At 48.1% G+C, this 26,378-nt stretch overlaps 1 protein-coding gene across 2 annotated transcripts in view; it reads right to left on the bottom strand.

Moving 5' to 3' along the window:
• Nucleotides 1-5,983: 5,983 nt before the first annotated feature.
• Nucleotides 5,984-26,378, bottom strand: part of jag2b (jagged canonical Notch ligand 2b) — a 43,290-nt gene continuing 22,895 nt past the window's right edge. The window contains exons 5-26 of one of the 2 annotated variants that reach the window (XM_035617945.2): nucleotides 25,357-25,417; nucleotides 22,948-23,078; nucleotides 21,350-21,469; nucleotides 20,892-21,005; nucleotides 20,614-20,727; nucleotides 18,506-18,619; nucleotides 18,070-18,116; nucleotides 17,803-17,976; nucleotides 15,054-15,216; nucleotides 14,800-14,961; nucleotides 14,239-14,352; nucleotides 14,035-14,148; nucleotides 13,708-13,821; nucleotides 13,441-13,557; nucleotides 13,005-13,032; nucleotides 12,369-12,454; nucleotides 11,180-11,293; nucleotides 10,940-11,055; nucleotides 10,055-10,336; nucleotides 9,800-9,931; nucleotides 8,915-9,065; nucleotides 5,984-8,780 (exon numbers count right to left, since the gene is read on the bottom strand). In XM_035617945.2, the coding sequence (XP_035473838.2) occupies nucleotides 8,227-8,780; nucleotides 8,915-9,065; nucleotides 9,800-9,931; nucleotides 10,055-10,336; nucleotides 10,940-11,055; nucleotides 11,180-11,293; nucleotides 12,369-12,454; nucleotides 13,005-13,032; nucleotides 13,441-13,557; nucleotides 13,708-13,821; nucleotides 14,035-14,148; nucleotides 14,239-14,352; nucleotides 14,800-14,961; nucleotides 15,054-15,216; nucleotides 17,803-17,976; nucleotides 18,070-18,116; nucleotides 18,506-18,619; nucleotides 20,614-20,727; nucleotides 20,892-21,005; nucleotides 21,350-21,469; nucleotides 22,948-23,078; nucleotides 25,357-25,417 (3,122 nt within the window). In that variant the 3' untranslated portion in view covers nucleotides 5,984-8,226. The remainder of the gene's footprint in view (nucleotides 8,781-8,914; nucleotides 9,066-9,799; nucleotides 9,932-10,054; nucleotides 10,337-10,939; nucleotides 11,056-11,179; nucleotides 11,294-12,368; nucleotides 12,455-13,004; nucleotides 13,033-13,440; nucleotides 13,558-13,707; nucleotides 13,822-14,034; nucleotides 14,149-14,238; nucleotides 14,353-14,799; nucleotides 14,962-15,053; nucleotides 15,217-17,802; nucleotides 17,977-18,069; nucleotides 18,117-18,505; nucleotides 18,620-20,613; nucleotides 20,728-20,891; nucleotides 21,006-21,349; nucleotides 21,470-22,947; nucleotides 23,079-25,356; nucleotides 25,418-26,378) is intronic. The other variant, XM_047328713.1, reaches the window with a different exon arrangement.

Here is a 26,378-nt window from a genome sequence, read left to right as displayed (position 1 = left end):
AGTGGATAGTTCGAGCGCCACAATCGGCTTTACTGACAGCCACTGATCTCTAAGTGGGTCCAGCCCCGGCCCCCCCGGGCCCCCCCGGCCCCCCCCCCGGCCCCCCCGGGCCCCCCCGGTCTGTTAGAAAGGCTGCCGCGGCCCCGGCGACATGTTGGTCTGCGGGATGAAAGGCCCTCCTTATTAAGTCAGCTGTCACATCGGGCACCTTGCCAAGCGGCACATCCATCCACTTGCCGTTCCCAGCTGTGCCCCTGTTTCCGCGAGGCCAACTGCCGAATCCGGGCGTGACCTCACGCAACCCCGGGTAAGAGGTTTTTGGTTTTTCAGCGATATTTTCCCCGTAATCTGATTTTCACTAACAGGAACGACGCAGATGTTCAAAATAGCTTCCGCCCCGTTGTCGTGCCTGTGTTTATTACAGCTGAATGCGAGACCCCCGAAAAAGTCGGGATGAATGAAAGCGATCAATGGCCTTATAGAATCCATTCAATTAGGTTCAAATGGGACACTCTCTCCTCCATAACTTTAAATGATCCTTTCATTTAGTCCCGGTAATTGAACGGATTGGGCCCAGATGGAGTTGACCTCCGATCAGCCACCGTGAGGTCGCGCCTGTCAAGTGTCAAGTTGAGAGAAATTGATTAAAGGATCGAATGGGTATCTGATTAATTGATTTTTCTTCTTCTCTCCTTCCCCTTCTGGAGAGTGTCCCTTTCGCCTCCGGAGAGACGTTCAAACATAGATCAATCAGACTTCCGAGGCTGAAACCAGCTCCGCTGCTTTTTAGAAATCAGGAAAAGGAGATTCTCCCGTTCGGTTTCGGTTCAGACCAGATTCCAAAACTGACCGGTTTTGGTTATTCTTAAATGAATGAATAGGTCAGTTCGCTTTGGGTTGGATTCATGATGTATTTTATTAATTAAAGAAGGTTGTCATCTGTCCTGCAATATAAAGTGTTTTTCCACAACTATAGTTTAAATCATATTGGGCCAATATATTGGCCAATATGAGCTTTATATATTGGTATCGGTGTCATATAGACGCTTTCCTTTGTCAAACATGATAATAAACTGAATATATTTCGGGGGGTTTCACCACCGGTCGAATAAAACAAGCTATGAAAGTAGATTATCTTGGGCAATCGAGGTATTTAAACCGATTTGTGACATTTTAAAGGCAAAACAATGTATTGCCTCATTGGGAAAATTGTCAGCAGCTTCAACGATAATGAAAACAATTGTTAGTTAAAGTCCTAAGAGAAGATTTTGTCCAATAAAATGCCCCTGAGCAAGGCACCGAGCCCCGACACGCTGCAGTTCAGCTGCACGCTCACTAATGAAATGAAATATTATTTATCGCTGCATCAAACATCAGATGTGACGAAAGGTTCTACTGTAATACATTTATTTTCACTACCTCCATTTCATTTAATGAAATGTGTTTGAGATGTGGATCAGATCCAAGAAGTTGAGTTTCAGTTTGTTTAATAAACATAATCATTATGACTTTTTCTCTCCCGCATTATTTCCCCCAACACGCCGCCTGGCTCATCCAAACTTGACATGACTCGAGGCAACATATTTCCGTGGCATGCCCGAACCAAACCGAGGAATGTGTGGTATTACAAAGTCTTTCATTTATGATTTCCTTATTCCTTATGAACCAGACGAGTCAAGGCGGAGTCACAGAAGGAGTGCCGATATGAGGGGGAGAAGAAGAAATAAAATCATCAGCTAACTCTAAATGTACAGACTGTTCTCTGTATCGAACATAACCTCGCCCACATTAAGACATTGTTGAGATGCTTTCTTCAATTCATATCTTTGGGTTTCAGATTGTTTTTAAAAACCCTGATAAAAGCAACAAAAAAAAGTGATTCCACGAGGAAATAATTGGCAGATTAAACTGTGATGGGGAGAAAAACTATCATTAGAACCAGCTCATTAAATCTCTGTACCGTGTTTTTCAATGGGCTGCGAGGATAAAAGAAAAACAGTCCGTTCATGGTTTATTCCAATGAAACCACCTGACAATTATAATAATCATATGCAGCCGGAACACGTGACAAGGGGCCTCAACTGCTTTTTATTGTGCGGGGGTCACAGGCCACGACGAGGGGGAACCACCGGCCTGATCATTTACAGATTATTGAAGTGGAGTAAAAAGAAAGGTGCAATATTCCCTCTGTGATGTAGAATCAGATGGATACGCTTGAGTAACGTACAAGTACCTCAAATGTGTACCTTAGTACTGCTATCGTTCCTGGTTAAATGCAGTTATGTATATTATACATTACACAAATATAATATAATACAAAACCAATACTTTCCTTTGACTAGGAGAATTTACCTGCATACTTTCAGATCCGCCTCTGCACATATGTCACAGATCATGATTTAGTTGTACTGTACATACTGTAACTTGCCTCGGAGTACATCCTCGGGGGGGTATTTTACACTCCCGCTCTGGCAGCGAGAGGTGAAAATTGACCTTGCATATCACTGCACGGGGGTGTTGGGTTGCACCCGCACACTGTCACTCGAGCGTGTACAAACAGACACGCATGGAATATGTTGGAACCAAACATAGAGCGGGGAAAACTACATGATGACATCTCAACAACAAAAAAAGCCATCTTTCCATCTGTCTGTCCATGTAAACATGTAGGCTTATACAGTATGTGTGTGTATTATGATAAATACATATTCCGGATGTTTAGGCTCGTGATTTGTTTTACTGCGGCTAAAGGTCAGATTCTCATTGGATATTCATACGACCAACGTTTGCTGTGCTGGCATCATGCCACTAAATACGTATGTGTGCATGGGTGCGTGTGTGTGTGTGTGTGTGTGTGTGTGTGTGTGTGTGTGTTCACGAGGCCTCCTGGCTGAGTTATGCAAGTAGACCTAAGGCCACAGTTAGCCTACCCTACTTTGACCTTTGACATTTCAAGTTCAGTTCACCATAACAAACACATACAGTGCACATCCAAGCACTGAAATATATTTGTGCACAACAGATTCTGTTGAAATAACAAGAAGAAGAGGCCGGGGGTCCAGTGGCGCTGCTGTGTGAAAGGTTCGGACCATTCGGAGAATTGCAGACAATCTGAAGGATTGAACGTTTATCCCGAAATGAACGGGGAGGACCGGGTGAGGATGCAAGGAGCGGGCTGATGTGGACTTGCTGCATGCGAGCTGCTACAGCAGACGTGTAGAAAGAGGAAGCTACAGACGTCCAGCCTGGATGATGTATGAGTGAGTCCCTCTGAATCAGAGAGCGATGAGAAATGCTCGATTTTCTATATATGAAATGTACATTTTCTTACATCATATCTGATTATCATGCAGGGTTTCCTCCCTGGCCCTTTTATTTTAACACACACACACACACACACACACACACACAAAAACAGTTGTCCCGGAAAAGCTGCCATGGCACAAGCACTCCCCCCCCCCACCTCACCCATTCCCTCCCGTCTGCCAAGATACTGTGCCCCCCCCCCCCCCGCCGCCGCCCCACCTCCTGGTGCAGAGGGTACAGCACATGTGGGGGTTGCTGCGGTGGCAAAGCAGACCTGCGGTGCCAGGCCAGCAGTGCACAAACACACACACACACACACACACACACACACACACACACACACACAGCGACACAGTCGGGACACTGTGGCTTGTTCCCCCGGCCTGCCTCCGTCAGCCCCACTGTGCCAGCTGCAGCCCACTGTCCACCAGCACGTGCCAGCTTGATGTTCTGTAAAGGCCACGTCGTTTGGTGTGTGTGTGTGTGTGTGTGTGTGTGTGTGTGTCTATTCGAGGGAACGAAGGGGCTTAGCCTAAAATCCTGTCACCCAGCTGCCTCCACTGTCAGATGGTCCCAAAGACCCACATCAACAGATGTACAAGAGCTGCCACAGGGAGCAGAGCGCGCACACACACACACACACACACACACACACAAAATACCGCCGTCACTCTGCTGCAGTCTGCCTGTGTGCGTATGTGCGTGTGCACAGAAGGTGCATGCGTGTAACAAACGACGCCTGCAACCTTCAGATACACAAAGCGGTTATTACAATATGTGTCTCCACACTTTCCCAGTGACTGCTTCTCCTGTCTGTAGCGCTGTGCTACTACTACGTGTTTACAGAGGCAGCCTACAGAAATGTCCTTGGCTCTTCGTCTTGGCCGTTGTGAGGAAGGAGGGAGCCACTTTTGGAATCTGGTGTCAGCTTACTGATGCAGTCTGGGATCAGGGGGGTTATTGATGCTGACAGGCACCGGGGCGACTTGGCATCGGCCGGCCGCCTCCTACGAAGACGCGGTCATAAATAAATCTTTTTCATTATGATTGGCAGAGCAACAGAAGAAAAAAACGGGATATCAAGTCAGTATGTTTAACGGAAAATAACCACGATCAAGCGAAATGTCAAGTCTAAATGTGTTTTTTATCCTAATCCTATGCTGTGATGATTGCAAAACCTTTGGAGGCTTTATGAATGCGACTGACTCCACTGGACTAAGAGCAATCTGGTTCCCATCTCATTCGTAAAAACCCCGGGGCGTCGATATGGTGTTGTGACAACCTCCGATCTTCTGGGAAGGATTCGGAGAAGGTGGTGGAACCTGGCCGGCTGCAGGGATTTGCTCCATTCAGTGTTTTCCGGTTCATCTGGGATGGGGTTGAGATCAAGGGACTAAGTCATATCATTCCAAACCAAAATGTGAAAAAAAACCCAGTTCTTTATGGACCTGGATTAACGCAGGGGAGCAGCGTCGTGTTGGAACAGGAACGGGCCTCCGCAAGTGAGTCACGGTGTTATGAAAATACACCGGAGAGAAAATCAGACAAGAAGCCTTTCTGCAAAAACGCTCAGATACGAATCAAGCAGAGGTCGTTGAGGCTCAGACAATGTGACCAAACCCTGTGATTCGACAGTCATCCATATACGAGTATGTCCATAAGCACCATCAGCTCCCGTCTGCGACTCCACCACTTCCACAGAGCTGTGTAATTGGATCCGGCCCTTTTTTTTCCCCTCGACGACGGACGGTCCCATTAGCGCCGGCCATGGGCACCCACGGGAGTCGGGAAGAAGATCGTGCCATCCCCCCGCCCCCCCGCCCCGCCCCACTCGGCCCAGCATCACAACATTACTCATGAAACATTCACATCCTGACGTGACCGGGGACGGCGATCACGCCGGCCTCTCTCATTGGCGGAAACCGGATCGGCCCAGAACAGGAGATGGGGTTCCATTGGCGCGGCGCGAGCCGGGGGCCTGGCGGGCAGGACGGCGAGAAGAGAGGCCGCTGCGGAGAGAATGGAAGGATGGATCGATCGGCCCACACCCAGGCGAGGGCGAGGGCAGAGTGCTGCAGGGTTTCAGACGACGGGTCATTCTCGTGTGAATGACGACGGTCGGAGGCTTGACGGTAAATGATCTGATTGGAAGTGGGAAAGTCAGAAGATGTTCTTTAGAAGTTTCTAGTGGACAGGGTTAACACTTCTACGACAGTGATATGGTATGTAACTTCTACATTTCCTTTAACTGCCTTTAAGATATCGGTCTCTCAGGTGTTAGCCGTCACCCAATGGAAGTTCTTTTTTGGTGTTAAAAGTAAAAAAGTCCTGCTTCATTTCATCAGGATAAGTCAGTGGTCTGCGATGTGTCATCGTTTGTAATTGCAACCATGACAACGAAGGTCCTCTAAATTAGATGCACTCATTTTGATCCAAACGATCTTTCCCTAAATCTCACCGCGTAGTTTCTGTGGCCAAGCCAAAACCAATCCATGACCGTCCCATGACCACAGCCACGATTATTATCGCCACCGCGACTCTGGTCCACGAACCTGAAGATGAAAGGTCCTGAAAATGTTCGCAGCTCCGTGACAAGTGGCCAAACTCCGTCGGCCGACGGGCCTCAGCGCAGATATGAGAACCTTCAGCGAACCAAATACTACAAGCTCGGTCGAGATGTGTGAAAACTGCTTTAATAAATAACTGGGATGATTATTTTTGAAACAATTAAGCATCCACTAAAAGAACGGAAACCTTTTCACTTTGTACAAAATCAACTGGCGTGCCCCTTGAAGAAGAAACTGTGTACAGTATGCATTGTTCAGCTTTTTAACACCAGCAGTGATGCGTCTTTAATTCTTTATTTTGCTGTGTCCCATTTACAGGAAGAAAAAAAAAGGTTGGCGTTTTGAGACAAGGACATGGATATGAAAAGGGGTCAAACTTTTTGTAATTCAGAACTGAGTTGGTAACTTGAAAAAAACCAAAAAAACAACAACACATTTGCATGTGAAAAATTCACCATCAGCAAATATTGTTCCCTTCATTAAAGCCTTTGAACCAAGCATGAAGCTAAATGCATGAAGTCCACATTTGACCTAGTGACTGATTATAATTTTTTTTTCTAATCCTCCATCAGCCTTTTTTTTATTCCAGAGATCTCATGATAGCAGAGTGAGAGAAGGAGAGCATTTTACTCAGGCGAATAAAACACGCCACGATACACCACACAATGTTTTAAAGAGTTACTTTCCTTGATAAAGAAAAACAAAACCAACAACATAAAGAGATGACCATGGATTACACAACTTATGCGTCACATGAAGGCACCTGAAGCCCAAAGGGGTTTGTGATGGGTTTAGAAATGGTTAGGAGGGGAAACGGTCTTTAAGGCTACAGTGTCATGTCGGCAGTTTTCTGTTAAAGCAAATCCCGGTCCTGAACAACCATAATCAATGAACTGATAGAGAGTAAATAATAGAAAAAATGACTGGGGCATAAAAATGGTTTTTAAGGGAGGAGAGGAGTGAAGGGAGGCGTTCTTCTACGAGAAGAGCATCCAACGACTCATGTTGCAAAGAAATGGAATTGATGCGATTCTCCAAAAATGACCAAAAACCATTAATAAACCCTTCAGAAGCCCCTTCATTAGGTGGTACCTCAGTGTAAAAGGTTCTTAACTGTGAGACTGGATATAAAGTGTTTATAAAACCTGCCTATTTCGACTGGCATAAATAAAAGGAATGGCATTGTAAAAAAAATAATATTAATTAGAATAATAACAACAATAATAATAATAATAATAATAATAATAATAAAAATGTGTGACTTGTCTTTAAGTTACTTATTTCAAATATACACAGCGACTCCTTTAGTATTTACACGTATGTACAGAGTATTCATTTCTGATTTTGATCAAAATACCTTGAGTGGCGTTGCTGTGGAAATTGAACTCTCTGAATGTACACTTGTATCCCTTTGAGATCTGAGAACTCGGAGGTCAAACTGGGCAGCGCGACTCGGAGCCTGGACGCGGCTCTCGGAAAGGCACTTGCTACCAACTCAAATACTGCAACAAAAAAAAAATGTCCTCCAAAAACAGACGCCGTCAGCCAACGACAGCTGGGAGACAGGAGATCGAAGAAACGCAAAAACAATGGAAGGCCACGTAGTAGGCACTGGGGTTTCTGTCCCCTCCCCCCCCCCTCCCCCCCCTCCAGGCCAAGTGTTTTGGTAAGGCTGGCGCATGGCGGCCACAGGTGGATCGCTGGGGGGGCGGAGCCGGAAAGAGACGGAGCAAAGGGAATTTCTTTTGTTCCTCTGTCGCCGTGACTGCAACAGTGCATTTCCCTTAAAAAAAAAAACAACAACTTTCCTTTACCGTCCCTTTATAATGTGAATCTGCCCCCCCCCCCCCCCCCCCCCCCCGCCCACTCCCAACAGACACTGAACAGGAGCCCGCAGACAATTGAAACTAAATCATAATCTGTAAACAAAACGAAAAAATCTTTTATACAAGTTGTTTTTTTCTTCCTCCTCCTCCTCTTTATCGCGATTCATCGTTTCTTAAATGGTACAAATTCCATAAACAAAAATTGCAGAGAGCTTTCTTTTGCCTCCGGGGGAAAAAAACAACAAAAAAAAAAACACGTTCAGCTCTTTTGCCTGTACATGAGTAAAGAAAAATAAGCGAAAAAAAACATAAGCAAAAAAACATAAAAGGACGTTCACTGTGCTTCTAGCCTCCCCCGAAGTCAAAAATCGTTTCAGGTGACAGTGACGAAAACGTCGAAAAGCAAAGAATGGCTTATTAAAACACAAAGCCTCTTTTTCATTCCAAAAGTAGTCTGAAAATAAGAAGAGCTGCCGCCTCGCAGCGTCTCCCGCTTGCACATTGCGAGTCCCTCTTGTCTGAACGTCTTATACACAGTGGTCTCTGAGGCCTTTCTGACCGGTCAGGACGGCACTGACATTTTTCCAGCGGTTGTCTTTGGGGCTGTAGCCTGTGGTCCGGTGGGGCGCTTTGAGGGGGGAACTGGAGCTGTGCAGGGTGCAGATCGTCCCGGCACTGGACTGCACTGCAGTCTTAGAGTACTTATAAACCTGCTGCTTTCCCGCCTCTGCTCCGCCACACTCCTCCTCCTCCTCCTCCTCGAGCTCGCCTTCCGTCTCCTCCTCCTCCTCCCCTTCGTCACACGTCCGATAGGAGGGACCCATGAGCTTTTTGCGCTCCTGCTCCGCCACCCTGTTGCTTTCTTTCAGCTGCTGCTGCTGCTGCTGCGGCGGCGGCGGCTGCGGCGCACGGCCCACGACGAGCCGCAGCGGCTCCCACTGGTTGTTCACGTTGTCGTCGGCGGCAGATCGCCCGTGCCTCTCGCGCTCTTTTCTCCGCTTGCGTGTCCACCAAACGCTCACGATGATGCAGAAGAGGCAGAGCAGGCAGAAGACCACACACAGCAGAGGCACCAGGTAGTCTGTCGACATCAAGACGCACACGGAGAAAGAAAATTCAAGACAACCGCGGAGGAATCAGCGGATTAATCGGGAGCTGGGGGGGGGGGGGCCCATTACAAACCCTTGTGGGACACCTTTGTTAATTATTACTCACCCACTGAGGGGGGCATGACCTGCGTCTCCACTTTGACCTCAGTGACCGCCAGCATTATAGTGCTGTTGTGCCGCCTTGACAAGGTGCCCTCTATGGCGCTGGCAACCTTCTGAATCAGACTGTGGTCCTGTAGATCTTCTGGCTGGAAAGACTGAGAACAAAACCAGAGAACAAGGAAGTTAAACACAACCGCCCAATGACACGAACCAAGGTTCTTTTTATACCGTTATTTATGTGTCACTGCAGCTTTCAAAGGACGTACGACTAGGTAATGTACTCAGATTCTAAGTAATATAACGACAATAATAAACTTTATCTAAAGAGGGAAAAAAAGCAGTTGTAAAACCAGATTTAATAAAAGGACATAAGGTCACATAAGAGATAAAACAGTCAAATTAGAATGAGTAACGAAGGAAGCAGGTTTAGACAAAGTGAAACATAATTAAGTTGAATTCAGGATTTGGCTATTTGTGAAATCAGCGTATTCATTTCATCTTGTAAAGTGAGAATAATTGTGAGAGTAAGCCCGTTTCCTATAATTCCAAACTAATCCTTTAACCTAATTCAAGGACTGAACATCTTCCAAACACATCATGTGTCATGCATCATTAACCCACACTTCTGGCAAAGTGACCGGTCAAAGTTTGATTTACTGCAACAGGTTGCGAGAGCAATTGTACGCTCGACTGTCTCGAACAACAAACTACAGAGCAGCAGTTGTTCGGGGTATTTGGGTGCCAACCGACTCACTCTGTGCCAGATAAGAACTGATGACCGCCAACGCTGTGTTTCCTGGCTGCAATGGGGCCAAAGATTATCATGCTGCACACAATAGACATCCAACAAGCTCATTTGCCAGAATCTGAGTGTGGTAGGTTCACTTACTATAGCCACCTCCACAGCGTCCCGATTCGAATGGGCGACGTCACAGAGCAGCACAAGGGCGTGGTCTTTTGCCAGACTTCGGATGGCAGGGAGATACCTCAGCTCGTAGCAGATGTTCTCCACTGTTGTTCCCTGCGTATGCACACACACAAAAAAAAGACGGCGCTGATCAGAAAACGCCACCAGAGCCACGACTTGACAATCAAGCCTGTGCCCCTGAAAAGAGGCGGTATTATTCGCGCAGGCGTGACTCACTGGTGGCACTTGGCCTCTGTTGAAAACAAGCGTTGTGCGGACACAGCTGTTGTCCAAATGCCCGCCGTTTGGCTGGCACTTGGTGGTCACTTGTGGGGCCGAGGGTCCGGCCATGGAGCAGACCCCCCACTGGTGGCAAGGCGGCGAGAAGCAGGTGAGGTAGCTGTGCTTCAGACACTCCCGTCCGGCCGGGCAGGACTGCCGCCGCCGCTGCTGCTGCTGCTGCTGCTGCTGCTCCGGACCCGATGACTGGAGCAGGCACGGACGACGACCGCACAGCACCTGGGGTCGCGGGGTCATGACGCCACAGAGCGTTCATATTTACATTGCCCTCCATGTTCCATGCATCATTACAACCAGCAAGCCTCGGTGACATCTCATTTACGGCTGCAACTAATGGTTTATTTCATTACAGACTCATCTTGTGGTCATTCTTCCTCGATTAAATCTGTGCCAACACTTTTCTCGGACTGTTTTATTTTGAATAGCCGTGAATATAGTCCTCAAGAGGTCAAACTGGACAGTATTTCACAGGGAAAGCCCCAAAGATTTGAAAAAACAACAACATAATATACCAATTTTGATACAACAATTGTGTTGTTTCTTCTCAGGACCTAGTCATTGTTTTTTCTAGAAAATCACATGAGGTAATGTCTTCAAATTAGTCAAAACAAAGATCCAAAGCCCTTAAAAAATGAGTTTACTTTCGTAAAACAAAGAAAAGCAGAACTTGGTTTTAGTTTTAATGTGATTCTCCATCCGAGCACTGTAAAATGGTTGTTGTAGTTTTTTTTCGTTCTTTCCCATACGCACGCCAATGAACCGAGCAAAGTAAAGAGGAGCAGATATGTCATTGCAAGTGTGTTTAGAAAAAGGCCGCGCTACCTTCGTACAGTCCACGTTGCCGTTGATGCAGTGGCAGTTGTTGCACTCTTCCTCCCAGCGGCTGCCATGCGGAAACTGCAGCCCGGCGTAGTGGCAATTCTTCCCAATGCCTATGACTGCACGCGCAGAACGAGACACGTCGAAAGGGTTTTTTTAGCACGCGAACTGAACACAAACCTCGGATTAACGAGTAGGTTATGTCTTTTGAACGCGTAAGCAGCAGCACAAAGATCCACTTACACTCTTGACATCTGGCTCCTGTTCGGCCAAGCGGACAGATGCATCGGAAACCGTTGATCTCATCCACACACGTGGCTCCGTAGGCACAGGGTGAAGACTGGCACTCGTTGATGTCTGCGGGGGGGAAGAGAGCGTCACATTTCCCCTCGGTGGAGCAGTTTGGCAGATGGACTCTGAGGCTTTCTGACTGTCAACCAGTTTTTTTTTTGACGCGTACAAATTTTGCGCGGATTGACTCTGTCGCTGCCCGACAATCCGCAGATCGCCGTGAGGCATTTGGAATGAGCTGATTTGAACTGAAATGCTACGAGGACTTCAACCCTTCTTGCTGTCACTGGTTGCAGCGGTTTATGAGATGTGAGCAGCATAGCCACAAATTAATGTTCACCTTTCTCGTCGTTTTTTCGTTCATTTTTTGAATTGTCGTCTTCGAGGTAGAAAACAGCGCAGATTTTTCTTTTTTTTAAAGCAATAAAAGAATAAACCAAATTTGGTGATGCAATTGTGTCTTTTCCTCTCATGACCTTTTCTGTCAATCAACCCATGACCCCTCCAATTTATTGCATGGCCTCCTGGAGGAAACAGCAGCTGATCGAGACCCCAAACATTAAATTTTAATCATTATCAATGGGTAAATAGTTCACATGTTTAATGATCAACCTCTCGGCCATTAGACCAGCCTCTTTGAAAGACGTGTATCAATTGTGACTCCCCACCTCAACCTCTGAGAGGCCGACCATTGTCATCCGGATTTCACATGAACACGGGCTGGAGGAGAATTCGCAAATTCGAGCCTGACAGCAAAGGTGAACGCTATCCGGCCGAGACAAAGGAGCGGAGAAGAAGAATTTCAGGGTCACTGGGTAATTTGTCCTCAGTGTGTGTTTGTGTGCCCGTGTGAGTATGGAGGAGGGACGACCTCTGACCCCTTTGGCGTTAAAAGGACTGAGGAAAAAGGGAGAGGGCGGCGCCCCGGTCTTGCATTTAGGTGTCAAAGTGTCCATCTCCTTCTGGCCCCCCCCCCCCCCCACCACCATCTTTCTCGGTTCCTTCATCGCTCCATTTATCCATCCTCCTAATCGTACTAGGTGCCACGATCTACATTAGGGTCTTAGCAAATGAAAGAGGCGGTGCATCATAGAGCATCTTATATGATAAAAAAAAAAAAAAACGTCATGTCACTACTCACTGATTCTGCAGTCCGGTCCGGCGAAGCCAGGAGCGCACTCGCACCGAAACCAGTTGACTCCGTCCACACAGATACCGCCGTTGTAACTGAGAAAGGAAATAAAAAAACCACACACATATATATATATATATATATATTAGATGAGGCCGAACAAGAGCCACATCCTTTCCAGCTGCAACAAAGCCACATCAGGGTTTTTCTTTCGGTGGGGGTCACAAGGCTCAATTCATCTCATCAATACCAGCCTCCACCTTTCAGATGCTAATAGGCGTGTCCAGTCCCTCCCCTCCTCTCATCCTGCCTCTCTTCCAGTCCTCCTCAAAGCCCAGCTCCCCCCCAGGTCGCACGGGAAGAATGGATACGCAGCACTCCTCCCCCCACCTGCATTCACCATGGGGTAGGTGGAAGTCTTGTTCCCCTCCCTCGCCCCAAAATCTCTCTCTCAGTCCTATTCAATATATATGACCCCCCCCCCCCTCTTTCCTCTGAGAGATGCCCTCTTTGAGGCTTGATTTAAGCACAACTTCCACTGCTTTTCGCGGCCCTTCACCCCTCCAGCATGCAAAGTCTGTGAGAAGCATGGGGGCGAGGGAGCAAGGACATTTGTTTGGGTGGGTTGGGAAGGACGGGACATACCATGGGTGTGGGTTGCAGTCGTTTGTATCTGTTGAAGAGAAGAAATGAAAGAAAGCTCAGTGTTGAGCTGATACAGTGGCATATTTGTGTCGAGTTACATAATATCTCCCTGATTCTATACTGTATTCTATACTATTTATCACGTTTGATCTCCCTATTGTACCTTAATCATGTGTCATATTTATATAATCAAGTCATTTTGTAATAAATTTCGTACTAAATTTAATTGGAGAAACCACATCACATCTCAGCTGGAGACTTTTGGCATGTGTTTTAAAAAATTAAGGAAGTAATGGCCTCCGTGTTCAGAACCTCGAAAAATATCGACATTGCATCCATTACATTGCATCACATGTCAGCCTTATCATGCATAACTAGTATATTGCAACTGAAAACATTGGGATTTTTGGTGTAAGAGCGATGCAGAGGCACTGACTCTGGCCACAGACGGGGCCTTCCCAGCCCTCCTTGCAGATGCAGGTGAAGGTGTCTCCTCCTCCCACGCAGGTTCCACCGTTGGAACAAGGACTGGAGGCGCATGTGCTGTTCTTTGCTGCGGAAGGAGAGAGAGGATGAGCCAAAGGTCACAGAGGTGCACCAAGTGGTTACAAAAACGAAAAAAGTTTGCGCAAAGATTTAAAAATTCCAGCAATGGTCGACTAAGTTCCTCAAAGCTGTGACACACGTCATCCTGGCGCCTCACCTGTGTTGCAGGTGTTCCCTCCCCACCCGGGTGGACATGCGCAGCGGAAGGCGTCGCCGTGGTCGTAGCAGGTGCCCCCGTTGCTGCAGGTGGTTGCGTCACACTGGCTCTCACCTGGCGATTGAAAGAGAAACACTGAGATCGCATGTTGCACCAACACCGGGAGACCCGTCCGCCTGACAAGACAGACCGTTGGCAGTAAGAAAGACATGCCGAAGCCATGCCTCCGCTGTCATAACACACAGAGATGTAAAGCATGGTGGAGCTGGGGCCGGCGCCAGCTCCGAACATAAACACACACATTAACACAGAGTCGCCGGGACTCACGGGAATGGCAGGTCTTGCCCTTCCAGTTGTCGGCGCACTCGCAGTAGAAGTCGTTCACCAGGTCGACGCAGCGGCCGCCGTTCTTACAGGGGTTGTGTCTGCACTCGTTGACATCTGTCGGGCGACAGGAAGAAGACGTCGTTACGCCACACCGCTTGGGGAAACAGAAACATGCTCCGTGCGCTGGAGGACACGTGAACTCACTGTGGTCGCAGAGTCGACCCTCCCAGCCGTCGGGACAGAAGCACTGAAAGGAGTTCACGCCATCGATGCAGGTCCCTCCGTTTCCGCAGGGGTTGTTGATGCAGTCGTTAATATCTGAAATAGAAACACTTAATTTTGAGTATATAAGCCCCTGGATAAAGAGTTTCAAACACTGTTATGCAGTTTGTAAGAAAATATGAGGATTTTATCAGGTTTATTTCATGTCTGGGATTATATTGTAAATGATTAGATATGTTTAAAGCTGTGTCATACTGAGTATATGTAGGACATTTCACATGAAATTCTTTTTAAACTTCATAATTTGCTATAAGCCATCCCTCAATGATTTTAAAACTATGACCAAATGCTAAATAGGGGTTAAAACAAAGGAAAATAATTAAGGATATTTGTGTCGTCTCATGGGACAAAATATTACAGAAATTTAATTTGAGTTACATAATTCTATCAAAACAATATATTTTTTTGCATACAGAAGCTGAATGACTGAAATGCGTTTCAGTCTTGGTTTGATTTCATGGTTACGATCCCGCCCCGACTCACTCTCGTGACAGTAGATGCCGCTGAAACCCGGATCGCAGACGCAGGTGAAGTTGCCCGCCGGCCCGCTGATGCACCGTCCTCGTGGGCCGCAGACGTTGGAGGAGATGCGAAGCACTCCGGCCGAGTCGTTGGTCGCTACGGCAACGGTGCAGCTGTCAATCACTGTGAGGAAGTGAAAGGCGGGTTAGTGACTTTTTTCTTCAGTGTACCGCAGCAGTCTTCACACCCATGATGCTGCACGGGGATCCCGTCACCTTGACACGGGGCGGTTCGGCAGTTCTCCTTGAGCCGCTCGCAGGTTTTCCCCTCGTAGCCCTCTGGACACGCGCAGTAGAAGTCCTGGTAAATGCTGTGGCACTTGGCCTCATTCTCACAAGGGTTCGGATCGCAGGCGTCGGAGGGGGACCAGCCGGGGATCTGTGGAAATCACAAAACACATACAGTCATTTAATAAATGCAAATCAGAGTACAAATGCCCAAGTGTGCAATGTGAGAAGCCAGACACGCACTGAGGGGTCGTATGTAATGTTGTAATGATTTTGCTCCGGACATTTTCCGGAATTCTCTTGCCAGCCCCCTGGAACAATTTCCGGTAAATGTTCAAGTGAGCCCACGTGACGATGCAACAGGGAAATCTCTGGAAGTGCACGTCTGAAAACCTCTTATGAGTAAAGACAGTAGCCATGGGGTGAGGCGCCACACTAACTAAGCATCGCTTTCATGAAACGGCACTTTCGGTGATTATTAAGACAATTAAGCAGGTGAGGCCAAACGGGAAAGCGCGGCCAAAGTCCGCGTAGGTGAGCGGCTTAGATCGAGAAGGTAAGGCGCGAGAGCAAAGTAAGCCTCGGGAAACGTCCCCTAAGCTCATCAAAGGGGAATCCGCGCTTTTGGTTTCACGGCTCTGTGCACCAACATGCTGCAGAGCCACAGCGAAGGCAATAAAAGACAAATCATCTGCCATGCCACAAAGAACTGAACCGGAGGTCACCGCGTCATATTTTTACCATTTCTGCATGCTGCGACATGCAGGTTGGAGTGAAAATCGCTCGGTTCATGTAAACAGAAGCTTACAGGGCGTAAACGATGGGTTGCAACCTTTTTGCCATTTAAGGTGCTGAACAGGGGAGTGGAGAGTGGGACACACGGGGTGGTGAAGTCTGCGGTCACAGTTTATTTTACCCCAACTGACAGGGACGGATACATTTTTGCTTTACTATTTGCATGTGTGTGGTCAGGGGATCATCCATGCCCCCCCCCCCCCCCAGGGCAAGTGTCTATAAATATTCAGCACATTTCACAGTAGCAGAAAGGTTGAGAATTTATTCGTGGCGGGAGAACTCCACGCAAAAACGTAATTGGGGTCAAACGCAAATAAATCCTGCAGTATGTCGTATATCTGAAGTGCCTTGTTCAAACTATTTTGCAATGCACCCACCAATGTTGCACGCGCAACAATAAAAAATCTTGTAACATGAAGTGTTATTCTCAACCATGGAAAACCGCAGTCGAGATCTCATCCTCAGCCACTTCCCACCAACAAGGAACCGGTTCTTAAATCGGTTTTGCGTTTCCCCAAAACCGCTGCGACCATGGACGCGTCATCAAAGAAGGACATGGCTGGCGGTAGACATCGGTCGCAACATGGAGCAGACCAACTGTCCGCGATAAGAGGTGGAAGATCGTTGCATGACAGAAGAACGCACAGACGACAACACAACACAAAGTGCAGCCGAGGCTCGTTGGAATGAACGGCGCTTTGCAGGTTATTTGGTCATCAAGTAACGGTCAATATTAAAAATTATGACAGGCTCATTACACTCGATCTTTAGGGGGACATTAATGTCTGAACCAGATTTGACGGCATTGCATCCAATGATTGGCGAGAAAGAGGTGGAGAGATTAGCTGAGGACCAACAAGAATCTAAATCAAAGATTTTTTCGGGGCCGCCTCCCTGAAATTATTCTGTGAACGTGTTAAAATGAATAAATTGGTCCCACTTGACGAAGACAAACACGTTTACTCGGAGAATGAATGTTCTTGAGCGTTTCCACTGGCAATAGGAAGCGGGCTTTGAGTTTTCTGAAGACATGAATCAACCGGCTCGACGCCGTGACATAATCGAACGTGTACGGATGCGGAGACAAAATCAGAGAGAGACGCGTCCGAGTTTCGACACTGCAGGGCAGGAATGCAGGCTGCGTCCTGGCAGACATCAGAGGTCTGTAGTACGGGGGCAGAAATCCAGCGTCCCCTCATTCAGAGAGGCTCATATTTATAGGAGAGATGCTAAATCAGGATTGGCTCCTGACCAGCAATGTCCTCCATTCAGGGCCCGGGGGACGCGGCGAAGTGTCGGTTTCCTCGCCGCTAACCTACTTTAGCTTCAAACGCAAACTTCAAACATAAAGGGCTATGTGAGGGACACTGACATGTACTGTCAGCACGGAAAACATTTGCAAACAAAGCCGGGTTCCGGCTCGATGGATTGGAACGTAGTATTATACGACTTTCAGGCAACAACGGTGATGATTTGGCACGTGGACAGTTGGCTGAGATGACAGAGTTGTAATGGCTACTATAGTCCGTGCAAAGTGACTTATATTTTCTTTGAATCCAACTGCCTGTCAAATCATTACCAATGCTTTTTCACCTCAGCAGCTATATTGTATTTGAAATTGCTCTGGGTCTCCTAATCCACCTACTGACACCGCAAAAGCTGTGTAGCCTGAACCTGTGGTGTGACATTTGCCCGGGAAACAGAGTCAGATGCTGCAGACTTGTATATCAGTTCAGACCTGCAGGACAGATTCCCAAAGGCTTACCTGATTCCTGGTTCCTGCTTTCCATGCGCCAGCCCAGAAGGTGCTAGACGTCTAATGTGTCCCCCGCTTTAATCCCGTGGGCCGCCGCCGCCGCCGCCGCCGCCGCCGCCTCGTACGCTTCTCGCTCCATCGCTCAGTGACCGTCTAATGCTGGGACGTGTGGAACATGACACTCACCTCGCACAGCTGTCCAGCAAACTCCGGTGGGCATTCGCACACGAAGCCGCCCAACACCGGGTGGCACCTGCCGCCGTTCAGGCACGGCCTGCTGTCGCATTTGTTCCTCTGGATTTCACAGTGAGTGCCCACGAAGCCCGCGGCACACTGGCAGTGGTAGCCCCTCGCGCCGTCCTGAAGAAAGAAAACAGAGAGGAAACTAAAGAGTCAAAGAGCGCAACTCACATCCTGAGCTCATATCGAATGTTAAAATGAAATCGTCCATACCTTGCATGTGGCTCCATTCCGGCACTGGCCATGGCAGCCATTGATGTCTGATGAAGAGGACACATTATATTTCATTATTTAAGACGTCCACATGGGAATTAATCACTTGTCCACCTAATCCATTATTATGTGGGATGTGCACAGATTGAGTGAAAGTGTGGAAAAGGAATAACTAGTGACACCATCATAGACCTTGTAGATTGTGAACTGGGCATGCAGCGGATCCAGAGAGAGGAACATGGGCATGCAAGTTCAGTCATGACGGCAGAGGCCGGGAGCTTCGGTTTGCCAAGACGAGGTAAGAGCGTCTTGGCTACCACGTGTGGGGGAAAAGTGATGCTAAAATACACTGTGTGTCCAGGAAGTGAGAGGAAGAGGGAAGCCAGCGGAAGGAAAAGGGAAAATTGAGAAGTGACTTTAAAGGGGAAATACTGACTGATGTCACAGTTTTGTCCAGACCACTCCCGAAAACAGTTGCAGTGATATCCGCCAATCAAATTTTTGCAAGAGTAAGCGTTCACACAGGGGCTTCCCGCACACTCATTTGCATCTGTGAAGGCAGGAGGAGACCCCAAGTCCATCAAATGAAACGAACCGAGGGAGAACGGGGGGAAAAAAAAGACCAGAAACTCAGCTACTGAAGCCTCGAGAATACAAAAAAGATGATGCCTTTTTTGAAAAAGGCATCATGTATAAAAACCTTTTTAGCCATTTTATATTTCAAAACCAATGAATATACAGTTCATCATAATATTGTCTGTTAATCAATAATAAAAAAAACCCAGACAAAATTGTCCATAGAAATCAAGCTGACAACATGATGATATATTTTAATGGTATCTATATTTTTCATCCTTCTAGTACAATATGAATCGATATGAGCCATGTTATCAACTTACTCAACCACAGATTCCGAAAAGTCTCTGGGAAACGGTAGTTGACATTAAAAAAAAAATGAAAACACTAGTTTCCTCTGTCCCCTCTGAAAACATCAAAAGCGTTACAACATAGACTATATCCAGATTAATACGTTTTAATTTCAAAGCGCAGTTTTGAGTTTTCGATCCCCTAAAACGGAGACTTTTGGAAACGCTGCTGGCCCCGTTTCTGAAAACTCCACGGACACATTTTCATCTGGATGAGAAACGATGACACAGACGCGCCCATGTTCATATTATTGATTGGGTCTCAGCGTTTCCCTTTCTCTGATTCATCACCTGATGCTTTACTGGATGAATACAAATGGCATCAGCCCCCAGTTAATGTACCGGTGGCGCGTTCAACATGGATAATGAATCACAGGCGTTTTGCCAAACCTTATTGTTCATTGCGAGCAGCTGTTGGTGCCATTAAATTCTGCCTTTTATAAAAGCTGTGGCAACACGAGCGCCTGACGCGTCCCTGGATGGTCACATGATGCGTGTTGTCAAGCGTCGTGGTTAGTATGGATGGAGGTCGCATCTGATAAGCAGTGAAAAAACGCTCGTCTGGACGGAGATGGTTCTCGTTTTAAAAAACTAAAACATATTAGCTTGGGGCAAACCAAAGAAAAGCACTGCTGCTCAAATATTCAACGGGTTTGGGGGGACGGACGACTCCACAGGGATTCCTGCTGTGTTCACTCACGCACCTGTCTTCTTTGTGAAATCCTACACGCGCCACACACACACACACACACACACACACACACACACACACACACACACACACACACACACACACACACACACACACACACACACACACACACACACACACACACACACACACACACACACACACACACACACACACACACACACACACACACACACACACACACACACACACACACACACACACACTTCGCCAGGTACGACAGGAGGCCAATAGCTGCCTGTAAACTGAGATGGAAAGATGACACTGAACTCTTTGGATCTCTTTTCTATCCTCCCACCCCCCCCCCCCCGTCTCTCTCACTCACACACACACACACACACACACACACACACACACACACACACACACACACACACACACACACACACACACACACACACACACACACACACACACACACACACACACACACACACACACACACACACACACACACACACACACACACACACACACTCCCTAACTTTGTTTACCGGTTGTAATCCATTTCCTGGCTTCGTGTTGGTCACGTCCGCCTGCTGGGATGTGAGCGATATGGAATGGAGTGCCACCGCCGGCGACAAACAAACAGCCGGATATAGACACGCTCGCGAGTGGCTCGTAAAGTCATTGAGAAAAAGAAAAAGAACACCCTGAGCTGTGGGGCGGTTGCTGGCTCGTCCAGGATATTGAAAATGTGCCGTCTGGCCACGGGGGCTCAGGTCGGCTGGTTTTCAATTTTTAATCCCATAACACAGTTATCCCGGACAGCGAGCGAGGAGGCGTCTATTTTAGGAAACTGAAAAAACAGGGGGAAAAAATGGACGCACACAAATCCTAAAAACAATATCTACACGCGCGTGTGTGTGTGTGTGTGTGAGTGCACGCCGACGATTGAAAACTCACCGATCTGGCAGGTCTTCCCCTCCCACTGTGGGGGGCACACGCACTCGAAGCCGTCCTCCTTATCGATGCAGGTTCCACCGCGAGCACATGGACTCGACGCACACTCGTCCAAATCTGGAGGCAAAATGTCAAAACGCGCTGTTCACCCGTCAAAAACACTACGACGTGTTAACTGAAGGCCGGCGGCCGCTCGACGAGAGTCATATTCAGAAGGTGCGGGAGGAAAAAACAGGACATGCGAGGCAGGGGGATGACATGGAAGTAGCGGAGCGACTCACTGTCGGCACAGGTCGGACCCTCCCAGCCCGGCGGACACTGGCACTCGAACCCGGGGGCGACCTCGTGGCACGTGCCACCGTTGGCGCAGGGGTCGGACACGCAGGCGTGCTCGGCTGATTGGAAGAGGGAGGACGTGGTCACAGAATGAAAAGGAAAACTTCTCGTTTGCCCCTTGAACACCAAGTGTTCCCCCCGCCACGGACATTATTTTTTTTTATGGTTAAACTGGAGACCCACGGGTTTTCTCGATATATTCCATTGTATATTTATTCTGTTGTATTCTATTCCTGCACTTCTCTTTGTTTTCTTTCATTTATTGTCCAATTTACTCTGCAGGAAACACCGTTCCAGACTTGAACCTGGTAGAACAAGAGGTCTGAAGCGGGACATACTAAGTGTCTCCCGGTCCACGGCGAAGGACATCGGTGCAGGTTCTAGTGCGCGTTCTCTCCCTCACCTATCTGACAGGTCTTGCCAGAGAAGCCCTGTGGACAGGCGCAGTGGTACTCGTCCGGTTCGGTGTTCATGCAGGTTCCTCCGTTGACACACGGCTGGTGGCGACCGCAGTAATTCAGATCTGGAGGGAGAGAGAGCGAGACCAGGGACAAAGACACATTTCAAAACACGAAAGCACAGTGATCAGTATTATACCTGGAGCCACCTAAACAAGATCTACAATCTGTGTTGGGCTCAAAGTTGCAGGAGGCGAAAGAAGCAACAGCAGCAGCAGCGGGCAGACAGCTGCGCCGGTTAAAAGTCTCAACAACGCATGGCGACAGTCTACAGTCGGTAAACTTTACTGATTGCAAAGGTTTGACCCCTTAAGAGAGAACTAAAGCTAGGCTTGCCGATGAACGTTGAGAGTCTGCATCCGTCTCTCGTGCCTCAAAAGCGTTTCATTCGCACTTCACATGGCAATTTGAGAGGGAGTCGGGAGCTGGAGCCGCTAAAGACGTGTGCATTCAATCTGCTCAGAAGGCAGGAAGGATCATCCGAGGCGACGACTCAAAAGAAAAGGAGCACTGCTATTTTTGCTGCTTGGGCAATTAAGTGCCATCACCGTTCCTTGGGATGAGAAACTAATCCACAGCGAACTTCCAGCGTCAGCAGCGACCGTGCGCCTTCGGACTTGTCTAATTGGATCTCTGCACTGTGTTTCCAGTCTCTCCTCCCGTCGTATGTGTAAACACACAGAGAAATATTAGCATTAAACCATCTATTTATTTTGCCTCCTCTCTCGTCCTCATTATCCGCAGTGTTGTTCCATGTATCTGATTCCTGCACGCCATCCTCAGGCCAAAGGCCAGGTCACCCCGAAGGGCCGGTAAATAAATGAGCAGGGATCCGTCTCCACTCGGGATCTCAGGACCCGTTTGTCATCCCCCGAGGAGCTCCTCGGTGACAGGGGGGGTGGGGGGATCGAGTGTCCCCGCTGCTGCTCAGATCACACGGGGCAGTAAAACTATCCAGCTGCTGTTCTTCTCCGAGAGAATTCAGACCGTCGCAATGAAGGTCTTCTTGGCTACACGTATAGACGCATCCCGCGCCATTATTCCGGTGAATGACACCCAAATATGTAATGACGATATGCGTTATGTGGTCTATAAAATATTAAACATTACGGAGAATGCACCAAAGCCAACGGCGCCAGCTTGCTAAATTGCTACAGCTGTCGGACCGTTTTTCCAAAATATTCAGTTTACCATCATTGAAGCTGCAAAGGGGCAAAGTTTGTAATTTTTACAATTTAGAATGAATTGATAATCAAAACACTTTCTAATTAATGTCAATCCAGCACCTTGATTCTTTGACTTATCGTCTAATCATCCCTCGGGCATCATTGGACTTACAGCATTTTGCACGTTGACATATTTCTTCCTCAAAAGGTATTTGTCTCACAGCTCCACTTCCGAGTAGGTTGCTTTTGCTTGTGACTCATCAACTCCTGGCAAAGTGTAGCTGGAGGGGACGTGCCGGATGAAAAGTGAGGACTGCGCCAGCGCTTTGTGTGGAAGGGTACGAACTTCCACGGAAGAATAAAGAATACATTCGTACCTTTATCGCACAGCAGGCCGCCCCAGTTCCTCTCGCAGCTGCACTGCCAGGGGATGTTGCAGGTCCCGTGGACGCATCCAGGAAACAGCTCACATTCGTCACAGAATTGGCCCTGCCAGCCGTAGTTACACCTGTCGGAACGCAGATGCCAAAAAGGGTCACCATCAATCATTTACCTGCTCCGTGGAAAACATCCGTTTCTGTTCCCCTTCGCCAGCTGCCGTCTTATCTCGTGTTTTCTTTGCACTGCTCGTGCATGATCAATCGCCAAATTGCAGATTAGACAAATGTAAAACGTGACGGCCATCGCTGTTATTTATGTATTCATTTTTAAGAGTGTTTCGATTGAATAAGTTCATCACTGTTCAGAGGACGTATTAAAATGTGCCTCTTCATTGCAGTCGATTCCTTGAAGAAAACATCTACTTTCTCACTTTATTTCACTTCAAGATGGTGTCAAAGGGTCAGAAACATGATTTATATTTTAGTCCGATAAAAAAAAAAAAAAAAAAAAATTCTACTGAAAAGGAAAACAAACAAACAACATCGACGAATTTCTGCTGCTGGTGAAGATGTGACCTCAAGAAATCAGTGAAACATAAAAGATCTAAAAGGTCTAAATGGGTTTGTTCAAACCCTTCTGAGAAAAAAAAAACAACAACATTTTAATAGAAATCTGTGAGAGATGTCCTGATTCGAGAGAAACCAAATATGCGGAAAGGGACAAAGGGGGAAAATAAAAGCGATCCCGGTGGGGAAGTGCACCTAATATTCTACCTGCCTCCTTCGTCAGCCCGTCCCAAAGGCCTGCTGCCAACTAATCTTGGTGGAGGGTGACATTCCGGGGCAGGAGGGGTTAAGAATACTTCCAGCGGCTCCCGTGCTTTCGGGTTAGAGTCTGGGACTTCATGACAGCGATCGGCTATTCCGAGGCCGAGGTGTCGTCGAGCCAGCTGTCTTGTCAATTGACTGCTATTTTGAGTCCTCCGGCAGACGGCACCGCTGCCTCCCTGTCCGCGAGACGGGGCCCTGGCGGAGAGATCGCCGCCGTTGCCCGGGGCCGCAGTGTGGAGGGGCGGCGGGGAAATTCTTGTCACGCTCCTTCCCCCCCGTGCACCATTGGCCCCCCCGGAGAAGTCGGACAGCGCCGTGGCCACAACGCACCCAGGGACCTTTCGGAAAGAAGGGAAATCCGGCCACTTCCTTTTTAAGCCCGGAGGAGTCACGTCCGTATCGCGGCTACCCTTCAAAAGCCTCGCAGGTACATGTCGAGGCACGGCGCTCCTTGTGCCCCCGGCGAATACGCCAGAACAAGTCGAATGTGTGCTAATAAATTTTTTTTTTAAAAAGAACCGCTCCGTGCACATTAGGGAACGACAGGCACGTACCAGCTTTTGTGTTTTGCCAAAAGCTCAGTGGCGAACGGGGCAAAGCCCATAAACGCAAAGAGAGAGAATGAAAGCAGATGGCAGAGGATTAAATGCCAGCCTTCTGTGACCTGAAGCCTCATTAAATTCATGCCACTGCAGGAAGAGTCTTTACTGCTGCTCCTGCGTTCGTGTCACTTTTTTTTTTCCTGTTGACTGGAACTTGGCATTTCATCAGATTAAGGTGCTTCCCTTCCGTTGTCTGTCTGCTCACTGGTCTAAGGACGTAGCCGAGGTGGACACACGGCGTAAAAGTTTCCTAACGCTGGTCATAATTGGAGGCAAGTGTCTCTTTGCATCCGGCAGGTGGGAGCTGGAGGAGGAGGAGGAGGAGGAGGAGGAGGAGGAGGGGGGCGGGGTGGGTTACAAATGACGACGGGATGTGCCACATCCTGAAAGCGTTGAGCAACTGGGGGCCAATCTGCGTCGCTCTATCTAACTCCCGCTTCCACATCGGGAAACGTACATCACACAGTGGGATATTCGTTTCCTCCTCCGCCCCCCCCCTGCCCTTCAAGGGGGGGACTGCAATGCGGATGGGGAGGAGGACGTGACCATTCCCGGCACGTTTACAGTGGTCAAAATTCACACGCGGCCGACGAGGCCCGAGCCGCGCAGATGAGATGCTTGGTATTCTGTGGAGGATTTCGAGTGGCTAAAAATACAAGGAGGCGGCCGCGGCGTTGCCCTTTTCCTTTGAACTGAAGTGGAGATGCCCGCGAGGGAAAAGAAAAAGGCTGGCGCACAAAAAAAAAAACACAGCAGGCCGCGACAAGCGAAGGTGCCTCAGTTAGTTTGGCATCTAACAATGAATCTCCGGCGGCAATCAGATTACACCATTACCCCGAACATCAAAAGTTGTATTTTTCAGTTGTTACAGAAACCAAATGTTCACTGACAACAAAAGAAAAAAAAAAAACTTTGAACAAGACACATTTCTCTCTCCGTTTGAAAGACACAGATATATCCCTGCTAATCTTACATGCATTCCCCGGGGACGGAGCAGGAGCCATGTAACAGGTTGCAGCCTTGTTTGCAGATCGCTGGAAGACAGAGAGAGAGAGAGAGACAGAGAGGCATTTATGTGTTGTTACATTTCATCTCGTAAATACATATTCTTGAAGGGGAGCAGCGGAAGGGAGGCAACGACGTGGAAAAGGTGGTGTCGGGTGGAGGAGGAGACGGCTCGCTTGTTTGCCATGTTTCTAACAAGTGCGACAAGACGTGAGAATTCATGGCAGCCCGACCTGGGTTGTGGGGGGGGGGGGGGGGGGGGGGGGGGGGGGGGACCGAGGACGGGACAACTTTATGGCCTTCGTGTACAACACTACACCCCCTTCTTAAAAAGCAAGCCAGCCCCTGCTGCGCTCCCCTCCTCCGTTCACCCCTTCGACTTCTGAGGTCAGCCGGGTGATTTATTGCAGAGGGCCCCCCACTCTCTGCAGCACCACCCACAAACACGACCCAGACCGCTGACACGCTTTAACACGGGCAGGCGGATCCTTCCAACGCGCTTTCATTCGCACTTCATATTAAAAATCCCTAATATTTGATCTAAGATTTGAATAGGAAACGAATAATCCACAGCGATCTGATCTATTTGCCGCCCTACGGAGTTAAGTGTAGGCTTGCAATTAATATCAGTGTTAATTGGATAGTCTACTAGGTGATATGTTCATATTGACTGACGAATATGGTTTCCATCCTATACGACACAGGCAATGATCGAACCTTCACATTGGAGGAGCTGAAACCAGCAGATACTTGACACTTCTGCATGAAACTAATTGACTAACTGATGGATCACTGCAGCTCTAGAATGAAGCTCACAGTCTGCGATGGGATGGGATGGGTTTGGCAGACTGAATATAAACAAGGATGAAATCGAACCGCCTTCAGGATCCTTTACATTAACTGCAGGAAGTGGTGTAGCACCAAATTCTGGGCCCTACACATAAGCAGCTATGATTTCTTTTGAAAGAGATTAATTGACAGCTGTTCTTC

The sequence above is a fragment of the Scophthalmus maximus genome, chromosome 18 (assembly GCF_022379125.1).
Source record: "Scophthalmus maximus strain ysfricsl-2021 chromosome 18, ASM2237912v1, whole genome shotgun sequence".
NCBI classification, from domain to species: Eukaryota; Metazoa; Chordata; class Actinopteri; order Pleuronectiformes; family Scophthalmidae; genus Scophthalmus; species Scophthalmus maximus.
The sequence above is the reverse complement of the archived record's forward strand: the minus strand, read 5'-3'. Positions and strand labels throughout refer to the sequence as shown.